This window comes from Oxyura jamaicensis, chromosome 1 (genome assembly GCF_011077185.1).
Source record: "Oxyura jamaicensis isolate SHBP4307 breed ruddy duck chromosome 1, BPBGC_Ojam_1.0, whole genome shotgun sequence".
In the NCBI taxonomy this organism is placed as follows: domain Eukaryota; kingdom Metazoa; phylum Chordata; class Aves; order Anseriformes; family Anatidae; genus Oxyura; species Oxyura jamaicensis.
Window position 1 is genome coordinate 63,505,026 of NC_048893.1, and position 13,109 is coordinate 63,518,134.

Here is a 13,109-nt window from a genome sequence, read left to right on the forward strand (position 1 = left end):
AAATTAAAGGCTTAAGATGGGTTTGGAGAAGAATTATTAGAAGAAAACTGGAAGTAGTTAGGTAGGGGGCTGCAGGCTGTGCCTCAACAGCAGAGTTTTAGGAACAGGTGAGATAAACTTTGTTAGGAATGATCCAAGTATACTTGATCCTGCCTCCACACAGGATGTTGGACAGTGATCTCTGGAAGTCCCCTGTGTTTCAGTGACACTGTAAGGAGGGCTTTTCAAGGTTATCCGTGGGCAACGGGCTGTGTATAAATAGACTGGGAACTCCAGGAGGGATGCTTGCCTGTGGCACTTAGAGCAGTGGGCTGGGTGAAAGATTCACATTTAGGGAGCAGTAGAAGATGGCTGTCTTGTGGCATTATGCCTGGCGTTCAATTCATTGGGGTAAGAAAGAAGGAACCAGAGCTGACTCCTCACCTGACCTTACTTTTCTAGTAACCCTAGTGAATCATACAGGTCACATACTGTACTAGTAGCTATGGGTGATTCTGGATTTCTTATCTGTGGGTGCTGAAGCTGTCAAGCTGTTTTGGAGAGTGGACCCATCTGTCTTCTGAAAGTTAGACACATACAGAGTATCTTGAAGCACATCGGCCTTAATGAGCAGTTTTGAAAATGCTAGGCCATTAGCCTCTTTATCTTACCATCTTGAAACCCTTCACAAAACCAGTATCTGTGTGGATAGAGAGAACGAGAGAGAGGTGAGAGACCTGATCCAAGGAAAAAATAAAAAATAAAAAGGCAAAACAAATGACATTTAGGCAGTATTCAAAATTGCAAAATCAAAATCCCCAGCTTAGGCACCACCTAGCTCCTGGGGGCATGTAAATTCCACAAATGCCTCATTTGCCTTTTCCTCTGTGTTTGTTTGTCTGTCTGTTTTTTATTATAACGCCCCTCGGGTGCTGAGAGTGTTGTACTTACGTGTCTGCCCGAAACTGCTTGGGTCTGATCATGATCCAGGAGGAGAACACCCTGGCCCCTCAGCCTCCCCAGGCATTTTCAGAGCACACCTAGCACACGTGGACACGATAAGATCCAAGACGGTGGTGGCTGCAGCTTTCTTCTGAAACATCTTATGTACCAGCCAAAGGGTTGGAAGGCTCACGGATCAGAACCTGCTTCTGTTTCACTCAGCAGCTGCCTTACACAACACGCAGAAAGGTTTCCACAAGGACAGACTCTGAGAGTAAATGCTTGTGGTCTGCAACCATTCCTTTCCTTGTGTACTCTTCTTCTTGCCACGAATCCCAGATGACCATCTGTACCACAACGTGGCTTAGAGGGGAAAGATAAAGAGTGGCCCTTTCTCCTGGCCCTCGCCTGAGGGCCAATGCTTAGAACCTTCTCTGGGAGGTGGAGTGCCACAGATGGAGGAAGGAATTAAAGCAGGTCTCCTGCTTCCTTAGGCTATTGTTTAAAAGCAGGGCACGCCACTGCTTCCTCCGGGTTTGTTTTGTTTCTTTGTACACAGGTGTGAGTGCAGCAATTTGACAGTAGAGGAGAAGCACCTAACTGCATGGGTTTAGATCGCGTGTGAGCGAAGGCACTTGCTCAGAGCTACTGGGAAGGTACATTGCTCCTCAGGCAGGAGAGCCGGCAGCACTTCTCCTCTGGCTGCCCCACGCTGAGTGTGCTGACAAGTGGCTCCGTGCCCAGCAAGAAGTTGTTTTGGAGCCTCTGAAGTGTCTGACTTGTGTGTCAGCTGTGAAAGCACCAAGGACCCTAACCCTGGGTCCCACCCTTGGAGCAAGGCTCTGGAAAGCTGGGTGTTGCAGTGCACGCACCTTCAGTGCCAAGTCATTTTTGGAACTTGTCGTAAGTAACTTGTGCAAGACCTCCAGCATAATGGGTTTGCAGAGCCAAAGCCTAGCCTTTACCGCCTGTTTGGAGGACCATATCACTGCCTGCTCTTTGGTTTTTAGTTATTTATTTTTTCCAATTCAGCAAGGCTCACAGGACTGGGATTGGTTGCTTTTTCTTGAGCTGTTATTAAAAAAATAACAACAAACTTTTAGTGTGCAGCGTTGCTTCTGTGAGAAAGAATTTCAGTTAGGTGCACAGTGTGGGAGTAGGGCTCTGAGCCTGGGGTCCGCTGTAGGACTGGGAGGAGGCTTGCTGCTGAGATGAGTGGTGATGGTTTCTCTGGATCCAGCTGCAGTGGTTTGGTTTCTGGCTGAGTCTGTCTGAAAGCGGCACAGACCAAAACACAAAGAGAGGGAGGGTCGTAAGTCCCCCCATTCTCTCATGATAATCCCTTAAAAAATAATTGCAGGCCTAAACCTCTGGCCTCCAGCAAATTTTCCACTCGATTAGAGGCTTTTGTGAAGCTGGGGAAAGGGACACGCAGACTTGCACATTGTGCCGCTGCCCGAAACTTCCAGCTGGGATTTTTTCCATCAAAAGGGGATTTTAGTAAAACCATTATAAGGGGCTTAGTCACAGAAAAGCAGTTGAGCTGAGACAGAGGTAGATTAGCTTTAACATGCTTGTTTTTGGCACTAGGGACAGGGTGGAAGTTACACCCAGCCGCTCACATGCAGCCTCCCCTGTCTGTCTGAGCTCCTGGCAGGTGTGTGAGGGAGATGTCATCCCCGCACGCCGCATCCAAATGGACGGAGACGAGGGGAAGGGAGCCAACAGCCCAAACACGAGTTCTCGCACAGTGTGGTCTAGGTCTCTAAACCAAAACCTGCTGCCATTTGATCGGTCTTTGGTGTGGTCTGTGCAAGTGTGCTAATGGACAGGTGCCCCTAGGGATGGAAAATCGTGATGGGCAATACCATTTGCAGCCTTAAGGACCATGTCCTGCCTGCGCCTTTGATCCGCATGGGTGGTCCCTCTGAGTCACTGCAGAGACAGTTGTGGTGAAGATGTAGATAGAGCAGCTGGTACCGCTGCAATCTGAGCTGTACCTGTTGTTGTGACTAGACGTCTGCCTTCAGGACTGTCAAGGCACCGCTTCTTGTCAGCTCTCTTTGTTTTGTGAGCCGAGCTGTTGCCTGAAATAAAAGCTGCAATGGCTGGAGGATCTGAAGAGAGGGATGTTTCGTTGGAGTAGTTGCTGTTGCTGGGAGCTCTTCTACAACCTACGTTCATACAGAAGCTAATTCCTAATTCCAGTAAATTGTTGGCTACAGCTGTTTCTGCAGAAGACACCATACCTCTATCTGTAGCAGCAGTGTTAGAAGTGGGACGGGAAAAAAGAAACAAAACTATCGCAGTTTAGGTGCTAAAAAGGTCATGTGCATGCGGCCCTTGATACTTTAATCACTAGGGAGGTAAGCCACTGAGCAACTGCCAACAACATAACCAAGCCCTGCACTGAACTAAAATAATCCAACCATTATTTTGATCCTAATCTTTTAGTCTTCCCACACTTGCACACTTTATAAAAATAATCATAATTTTCTTAGAGTGAAGCTATGAAGGTCAAGAGACGCAGACTGTCCTGGATGGTGCTTCAGACAGTGCTCCTAGACCGGGGGCCACTGGGGAGGCTCGCTGGCGGCTTGTGCTGTGGCAGAGCCTCCAGCTTGGCTGTGGCGTGGCTGGGATGAGGTGAGGTGGTGCTGTTTCTGAACCAGGTGGGGCTTTTGCTGTGGAAATCTTTTTTTTTTTTTTTTTTTTTTTTTTTCCAGCAGCAGCCAACCCAGGACCGGACACACAGGATTCATACAGGGGCAAGGTGTGCTGGTAGCGATCACACAGGACTCATACAGGGGCAAGGTGTGCTGGTAGTGATCTGGCGGCTGTCTCTACACAACCTGTGGCTTCCCGTTTGGTTTAAGGTGTAAACCCACAGCAGCCTCGGCTGCTGGAGGCGCACGCCGCAGCTCTCGCTGGAATAAACCGCAGGGAAGTCAAGGGTTGGTGACAACACTGACAAACTCCGCCTCGTGGCAGACTGGCACCCTGATGGCAGCCATCTCACCCACAGCAGTTCATGCCCACGCGGCTACCGGGCTGTCCAGCGGGCACCCTCAGCCCCTTGGGAGCCGCAGGTGGCTCCCAGGTGACACGCGTCCCCTCTGAGGGGACAACGCGTCCCCAACACCCTCAGCCTGCCATGGTCACACACGGGCTTTGTGTGTGACCACACGCTTGGCACCCCACCCGCGCTGGGGAGCGGCTTCGCCAGCGTGTGCTAGTTAGTTAGTTAGTTAATTAACTGAGCTGCGAGGCGCGGGGAGCTGCGGGGCCACGAGCCGAGGGGCGGCCGGGCGGGCCGCGGGCCGAGGAGGGCGGCACTCGGCGGGCAATGCTGCCGCCTGGCGGGGCGGCGCCGCGCCTGCAGCCGGTGGCGGCCGGGGGGTGGCCGTGAGGCGGCGGCGTGCTTGAGCCCCGAGCTGGGGCCCTGCCCTGCTGCCTCAGCCGGCCGAGAGCTGCCTCGGTGGGGGCAGCCCCCCAGGGCCGCCTGGCTGCCCCAGGTGGCCGAGGCACGGGTCTCCGCGGCGTGTCCCCGCGCTGAGGGGGCTCGCTGCGCAGGGAGGGTTGTGCTGAGGTGGGGAGGTGGCCACCTGGCAGGGCATCTGAGAAGAGGCTAGGGCCTGGAGGGGCTTGTCCCAAAGCTCCAGATGAAAGCATGTCTGTAGCATGGGCTGCCTTTACTTTTCTAGATTATCATTTCATCCCATCTGCTTTCCTGGGCGCTTGCCAGGGGAGCGGCGCCATCGCTGCCACCGCGCCTAGGGATCGGTGGCACGTAGGGCGCCGTGGGCGAAGTGCCGAAGGTTTGCCGGAGTGGGCTTTCCTGAGCAGCAGGCGTCACGTCTCGGACACCGCCACGAGCATGGAGGAGAGGAGGAAGCCAGCTCCCTGGTGGCACGAGCAGCCTTACGGGACTTCCCTTTGACATGTGGCGGGGGGATTTATAGCTAGCGCTGAAGGATGCGTGTGCTTCACTCAAGCTGGGGCGCCGGGAGTGCGACTGTAGCTGTCATGAAAGGAGATAATGGCAGGTTTTTATTGCTGCTGAGTGCTTGGCGTTTTAGTTCACTGAACGAGAAGAGAGGCCGCTGGCTACATAGCTGCGATCGGTGTGGCCTCGTAGTGCTGTCTGTATGCCTTTGGTGCCAGCCTGCCAAACCGCTTAAGTTACCTGGGGGTTGTAAAGTTTGGGCGCTTGGGGAAAAGGGGAGGATGAGGCTGAACCTCAGATAGAAAGATTTTATTTATAGGGTTTTGTTGTTTTGTGTTTTTTTTGTTTGTTTGTTTTGTTTTGTTTTTTTTTAAGCTTGGAGGGGGCAGGGGTGTTATTTCATCTTCAAATCCTGGAGACACGAGAATCAAAGGGAGGAAAATGACATGGAATTGCCATTTCTAGATCTGACCGCCTTAGTTTCTACAGCAGAACAGGAGCTTGGTTATGTCTCAGGAACCCTCTTGTGGAAATACGTGCTTGGAGCACATGTCCCTGATATTAAACTTCTGACACCCCTTCCAAAACACACCCAAGATTTGAGGAAGTCTTTTAGGAAAATCCCATTTCCATTCATCGTTCCATCGCAAGGACAGATCGGATTCAGACCTTTTGAAATATTTGCAGTGCTGTTTCAGGTTGGACTGGCATTTAGCTAATGCATTTGGTAGATTTAATTAAAGAGGGGGAGAAGCACTTGTGTCACTGCCAAACGTGGCTGGAATCTAAGTTCTGGCATAGGAGCTCAGCAAACCCTCTCCAGCTCTTTATTTCGTGCAGTTTAGGGCTGGGGAATTTGGAGGGACGGCCTTTCTGGCTGGCCGCGGCAGGGAGCATTATGCAACCCGACCAGCAGCTCTGGCGTGGTGCCTCGCTGATGTCCTTAGGGGTCCTCGAACACAGCCAGAGCCACCCAGTTGGGTTTATCGATTATCTGTTCTCCACAGAAGGCGCTGTTAAATTGCTGCTGGCTGAAATACTGGGATTTAAGGTAGAGGATCAAGAGAGAGAAGACAAAGAGTCTGCTTTGCTGGAAGCAACCCATGCACATATGTAGCGATGCTGCCAGACTCAGGGGACGCTTACCTTTGAGCTGTTAATGGCAGCCTCTGTGAGCTTCTAGCTTTGGTTCCAAAAACTTTGGGTGTCTCAGTCACCCAGCTCTCAGTTTAACTCTTCCCTGACAGCCCAAGGGCAGGTTCAGTAGCTATATTTGCATGGAGACAACCTCTCGTCCTAGCACAGACCCCAGGCAGTTTGCGTTACACCTGTCCCCGGTCCCCCATGATTTATTAACAGGGAAACAAAGGACCCCAGAATCACCGCAACGAATGGATTCAGCCGAAACTGTAGCATGGGGTGGGAGGGCGTAAAACGTATAAATCTTCCACGTGCAGGCCTCCCATATGCTAGTCCAAGGGCAGTAGGACCCAGGTGGAGCCTCCTTTTCCTCCCCATCTCCCCCTCCCCACATGCGGCCTTGGAGGATGGACAGGAGAGGAGCCAGCCACAGGCTCTGGCCAGGGGCGCAGCTGCTGCAGCAAGCAGGGACCCCGCGCACACCAGCGCTTCGCCGCAGCTCATGAGCCAGCATCCTCTGCCGCCAGCCTGTACCCATCTCCCCTCCATGTCGTGCCTACTCTGCTTTCTGCCACCACCTCATGAGCGTGGCTCGGCTGCTTCCCAGAGCCGTGGTGCTCGGAGCAGGCTGGCCCTGTTTCAGTGCCTGGCTTGCATGGCTGTAGGTGCTCCAGGGCAGGGCCGGCCGCATCAACCAGCGAGGCTGGCTGCGCTGGCAGCGCTTTCGCTGGGCTCAGCATCGCGGCAGGGGCCGAAGGGCTGGGGCAGGCAGGGCAAAGGCACTGCTGCTCCGGTGGGGCTCTGAGGAGTGTGAGGGCACTGTGAGCACGGCGACACAGACGGGAGATTTCCAGCTCGCTTCCAAATAGTGTTTTTTATGGCTTTCTACCTTGGTTGCCAACTGAGTCATGTTCAAAAATTTGAGAGTGGCTGGAGAGTGAGAATTAAGTTTCCTTGTTACCCTGAGGAGTCATATGGTAATTGGTCTATGGTTGTTGGCAATGGATTATTTATTTTAAGAAACCCTTCTCTTTACTAGTAAACACATGCGTTCTTCCAGCTCTGGCCTCGCCAGACAGTAAGGCCTGCATCTGTGCCCGAGGAAGTGTCATTCCCGGGCACGAGAGCACGGCAGTCCATGAGGAGCACTTGCTCCTTCTGCGGGAACAGCCCGTGGTGTCTCAGCGCTGGGCCTCAGGGAGGCTTCGGTTTCAGCAGTGTCCTTAGGCTTGGCTTCTGTTTAAATAGCATACTGAGCCATGTGGGCATTTTTTTTTTTTCTTTTTTTAAGTGGGGAAAGGAAGTTTGGTTGTTTCTTGTTTTTAGGGAAGGAAAAACAAACTGTCCTATTTCTGATTACAGAACTCAAGAGCACACACATTATAGGCATTTCTGACACAGATATCAACCCATGTGAACATGGTCCTTAATAAGGAGACAGCATTTTCAGTCGACTCCAGCAGAAACAAACCATACAGGGGATCTGTCTTGAGAGCTCTATCATTCTCCATCCCTCGATAGAACTGCTGACTACTAGCAGTTAAATTTCAGAGGTAGTGGGAACCTGATCTTGAATTCCTCCTGTTTATAGTGCTCGTACACCCTTTTTTTTTCAGTCAAGAAGTTACTGTAGACTTTTTTTTCTTAACGCAGGAAAGAAAGACCCCACACCTCCCTGCAAGTAAAGGAAGATGGATATAGTGTCAGGCTCAATTAGATCCAATTGTGGTGGCTTTCCCTACAGCGAACAATGCAGCTTTTGTGATGAACTCCCAGCAGAAAGCTTGGAAGTTGGGGGGGGGACGACACGACACAACAACAACACCCCCCCAACGCCCAAATCTCGATAGCCTAGGTGCCGGCCCTTCTCCTCAGGGTGGGGAGGAGACGGTGCGCAGCTGTGGCCCCCTTAAAAAGAAATGATTTTCCCCTTTGAAATGAGGCACCGGCACACGAGGGGAGAGAGAGGTGGCTAGAGCTGGAGACAAAGAAGTGCGTGTAGCCCAGCCTCAGCCAAAAGTGTCGGCGGACGAGGAGGTTGGCATGGAGGCCCGGCCGGCCCTGGAGGCGCAGGGGACCTCCTCTGGTGGGGCGGCCGGCCCACCTGGAGCAGCACCCGATGCGCCGGGGCTGCCCGAGCGGGCGGGATAGCGCAGAGGGAACAAAGTGGCCTGCTCAGTGCTGGAAGTGCTTAAAATGCAAATGTACAGGAACTTCAGACCATCCCCCTCCCTCCTCGGCATAGAGGAAAGCAGCTTAAATACAGCCAGGCCTGGAGAGGAATGTTAAAAAGAAGGGAAGAATCACCCTCCTCCTTTCCATAGGGACCCTCACACGGCAAGATTCAGTATGCATGACTGAACAAGCAAGCAAGGACAGCTCCTCTTTTAACTTTCCTGAACAATGGCTCCAGCTTCTTCCACCATTTCGCATTCTGTCTACCCCAACTCCTCCTTTAAGAAAGGAAGGGGGCAGCGGGGGAGAGAAAGCCCTGCTGCAGGACTTAGAGGGAGAAAAGCTTTGTTTCGTGCCCTATAAACACCGCTTAAGCTCCATCTCAAACAACAATAAAAAACCCACATCGTGGAAGACTAAAAGGGACCCTGTCAGGTTAAAAGTCATACATTAAAGAGAAAGATTATGGTATAGTACAAAGGATACCTTAGTTTTTTTTTTTTTTTTTTTTTTTTTTTTTTTTTTTCTTTTCTTTTAACATCCCCACTTACTTTCTCTTTACTTTTATCTTTGCTTGGGCAATGGAAACCAACCGAGCCATTTCAGATTTCCCAGGTTCTCGTGCGCTTGGGAGAGCACAGTTTTAGGTGATTGTCATCGCTGGGAAGCGTTTTTATTTGATGGGTCTTCCACAGGGGATGGCGAGGGTGGGCCTCAGTTTAGGCACAGAAAACCTCTGCCATCTTCCTGGAGCTTTAAAGAATTAACAAACCTAGTTCTTCTGTTCCCCCTTCCAAATGTCAGGTTTCCCCTACCACAAAATATTTAATTTGCTTGACAGCAAACTTCAGCACTTGCAGCTTGTCTGACCTCAGACGGAGCAGACGGCTCACCCCAAGCAGTCCTACTCGGCTTCTCTCTAGATGCTGAACACTCCTGCAGACAGCGCTGGTCCTACCAAAACCCTTCCCTAGAAACTTTTAATTATGACGTTACTCAACATCCTGCACAGGAGGGACCAGACTCTCCACTTCCTTTCCCTCAGCGGTCACTCATTGAACTGAGAGCAGCCCCAAGCCCTCTGCACAAGCTGCACAGCACGCTTACCGAAACCAAGACAGGTCGATACCTCTTCAAAAAGCACACACAACACAGATACGGCTTTTTTTTTTCAAAAACATACTTCATATTTCCTCTTTTATTATATAAATATCAGTTTAACCTTTTACTGTAAGAATATAAAATGTTTTAAGAGGATCTTTGTTATTTTTATACAAATTCACAAACAGTACAATTAATCCATAGGGGTCTCTGGGTTTGCGTTAACTCCGTGGTCTGGCCTGTTACTGTGGAGGATTTGAGATTTTGAACACACAAGGAAAAAAAAAAAAAAAGCCAAGATATTGTTCTTAAAAAAAGAAAAAAACTTACTCTTCCTCTTTAAAATAATAATAAAAAAAATCTAAAGAACCAGCTCCATTTTATTGACAGAACAGAGATAAGACAGATGAACTTCAGTCTCCTCCCCTTCACATTACAGCCTCGGGGCCTGCAGGCCTGCTCTGCTCCTCTCTCCACTCACAAACAGGAAGCCTCACATAGTGACCTTTTGTAGGTGATTTGGGAGGGGAGGGGGAAATATTTGCATATATCTATATATATAATTTTTTTAAAACCAACTTGCACTTTTATACATTTCCGTTAACAGTAGCCCAATCCTCAGCATGGATTCTCACGTTACATGTTTGTGCTAGAAGAGTAAAAAATGCAGAAGCACAGTTTGGGTCCCCGATCCCCAGTGAAGAGGGATGGAGAGGCACAACCAGAATGTGAGGGTGGGACACAGCAGGGTAAGCTTAAAAGCAAACAAAAATTAAAAAAAAAAAAGGGGGGCGGGGGGGGAGAGAAAAAGAAGAACAAACCCAAGGGGCATTATTCCAGTCTAGGCACAAAAATGTTTCAGTCTCAAAATCTCTTTCCTGTAAGAATTCCAGGGTTTTTGAGGAGAAAAAAAAAAAAGTAACAAATTAAAACGAGGTAGCCAGACATCATATATATATTTATATATATAGAATATATTCAGCAGAAAAAAAATGTACTTAAAAATCCACAAGAACAGCAACTTCAAATGTCTTTAAAAATAAAACCATGTGAGAAAACAAATACTGTAAAGAGGAGAATGAATGAGGAAAACTGGGATCAGTTACAGGATATAAGCAAGGGATAGATGGGAGAGTAAGAGGCTGTTTTTGTAGCAGTAATTTTTTTTATGCATTTCAAAATAAAAACAGGTCACAGTATCTCAAATGAAGCAGAAATGAAGCTGGAGATTCTTCCTTAAGTCCCCTGGGCTGAGGGCACCTAGCCACCCCTTCCACCCGCTCGCCCCAATCCAAAAAGAGGAATGGATATGTAGCTGGATATGTCTGTCCCTGTTGCCAAGAAGAAGGAGGGGAGAAAGAGAGAGAGAATGATGAAAGGGAAGACGAGTCTCTCGGTAACTCTCAGTGTCCCCCAGTACACGGGAGGGTCTAAGAGACCGGGGTCTGTGTCTGTGTCCACTCCCTACAGAAACAGGAGTAGGAGGAAATGGTATCTTCATCTCCAGTACAGAGAGATGGGGAGAAGGACCAGAGTGCCTAGGCTTCTCCTTTCACCATAGTGCAGGGTGACATGGAAACATACTGACAAAAGGAGAGGTTGTAGCTATCCCTATTCTCAGTGCAGTGGAGAACTGGAGTAGTGGGAAACTGTATCCACCCACAGCAGAGAATAACATGGAACTGGAGATTGAAAACAGACCAAAAAAAAAAATCAATGTACCTAGGGAGCAGTATTTCTGTCACAATTCCCAGTTGATGGGGGAGGGGCAAGCACAGAGGTGGAATGGTTGTTGCTTTTTTTGTGGGGATTTTAGCTTTTTTTCTTAAAAAAAAAAAAAAAAAAAAAAAAAAAAGCTGTGTCTGTGCCCAGTGCAGGACGACTGGGTGGCCGGGTACATTAGTGTAGCTAGGAAGCCTTTTCTGCTGTTGTTTGTTCCCATCTCCATTCCCCCTCTCCTTTACATAAACCAAAAATAAGCTATTCTCAATACATGGCAGAACAAGGGTCTCGATCTTTATCCATCCTTAGTGCACGAGGGGATGGAATCAGGGAGTGGGGATAAAGAGGGGTGTCTCTAGCCCCAGTGCATAAGTGTGGGCTTCTACCTCTTCTGTAGGAGAGGATGCTGGGGGGTGGGTGTGGGGGAGCTCTGTTTCCCCACTGTGGAGCTGGAGGCATGACCTGGAAAAAGGAGAGGTGCTCTCTCTCTTTCCTCCTGCCCCCCCTTCCTCCTCCTCCAGAGCAAGGGTCATTAGGCAGCAGAGGAGGGTCAAGGATATATACTCTTTCTCCGTGTTCCTCCCTCCAGTGCCAGGGTGCGTGGGTAGCATGGCTCTGTGCGTGCCCCTCTCTCTCTTTCTCTCCTCCGTTGCAGCAGTCAGTCAGTCTGTCCGTGAGTCCCTCCAGAGGAGACGGAGGTCTCGGGGCACCCCCCTCGTCTCACCTGACCTTCTCGCTCTCAGTCATTTCCCAAAGTCCCAGGTTGAGCACCTTGAGGCAGGGCAGCTGGGTGATGCGCTCCAAGCCCCGCTTGGTGATGCGGGTGCAGCCGTAGAGATCGATGCCCGTGAGCTGGCTGAGGTGTTCGGCGATGAGCTCCAGGCCCTTGTCGGTGATGCGGACGCACTGGCCGATGTTGAGGGTGCGGAGCCCGTGCATCTGTCGCACCATGCGGTTGATGCCCTCGTCGCTGATGTGGCAGGAGCAGAGGGAGAGGGAGCGCAGGCCGTCCAGGCCCTGTGCGATGTAGGCCAGGCTCTGGTCCCCCACCTTGTCACAGAAGGAGACGTCGAGGCCAGACAGCCGCAGGCTGCCCATGGCCAGGTGCATGATGCCCGTGTCGCTGATGTTGTCGCAGGAGCGCAGGTTGAGGCTGCGCAGGCTGCTCATGTGCGACAGGTGCAGCAGCCCCGCGTCCGAGATGCCGCCACAGAAGCTGAGGTTGAGCTGGCGGAGGCGGCCCAGCCCGCGGGCCAGGTGCTTGAGCGAGAGGTCGCTGAGCTTCTGGCAGTCCTGCAGCGTGAGCTGCTCCAGGCCCAGGCAGCCCTCGGCCGCGCTGCGCGTCATGCCCGCCAGGTGCCCGATGCCCACGTCGGAGAGGTGCCGGCAGGAACGCAGGTTGAGGCTCTTGAGGCGCTGCAGCCCCCAGGCGATGAGCAGCAGCCCGGTGTTGGTGATGTTGCTGCAGCCCCCCAGCTCCAGCACCTCCAGCCCCTTCAGGTACTGGGCGATGCGGCCCAGGCTGCTGTCCGTGATCTGCTTGCAGAGGCTCAGGTTGAGCGAGCGCAGGGAGCTGATCTCCGCCACGAAGGCGTGGCCCAGCCCGTTGTCGGTGAGGTTGTAGCAGCCGCTGAGGTTGAGGCTCTCGATGTCGGCCATGCCCTGGATCACGTAGCTCAGGCTGCGCCGCAGCGACAGGATCTGCACCCGCCGGATGCCCCGCGCCGCCAGGCTGGGGAAGAGCGACGGGTTGGCGCGGCGCAGGTGCAGCTTGGCCTCCACGCCCCGCCACACGGAGCGGTGGTAGGCGGCGTCCCGCCAGGCCGTGCACACCTGCGCCGCGCGGCCCTTGTCGCGCACCTCCAGGTACCCGAAGATCATGGCCAGCAGCTCGGGGAACAGGCACGAGATGTGCGTTTCCATCGCCCGCCCGCGCCCGCCCGGCCGCCCCCGCCGGCGCCGCGCTCCGCCGCCGGGCCCGGCCCGCTTCCGCTCGGGGCCCGCCCGCCTTCCGCTGCGCTCCGCTCTCCTCCTCCTCCTCCTCCTCGCCGCCGCCGCCGCCCTCACATCGCCGGCCCGGGCGGCGCGGCCCGGCCCGCGGGAG

The 13,109-nt window shown here is 52.1% G+C and overlaps 2 protein-coding genes across 4 annotated transcripts in view; one reads left to right on the forward strand and one right to left on the reverse strand.

Moving 5' to 3' along the window:
- Positions 1-13,109, forward strand: part of WNT5B (Wnt family member 5B) — a 71,080-nt gene that overhangs the window by 22,259 nt on the left and 35,712 nt on the right. The window lies entirely within an intron of this gene.
- FBXL14 (F-box and leucine rich repeat protein 14) lies at positions 9,455-13,093 on the reverse strand. The gene has a single exon (XM_035345826.1). It carries the CDS (start codon positions 12,926-12,928, stop codon positions 11,726-11,728), a length of 1,203 nt encoding a protein of 400 aa, XP_035201717.1. The 5' UTR covers positions 12,929-13,093; the 3' UTR covers positions 9,455-11,725.

What these genes read in the sequence shown, in the direction of transcription:
- FBXL14 (XM_035345826.1), bottom strand. Translation starts at nt 12,928, where the DNA reads ATGGAAACGCACATCTCGTGCCTGTTCCCCGAGCTGCTGGCCATGATC.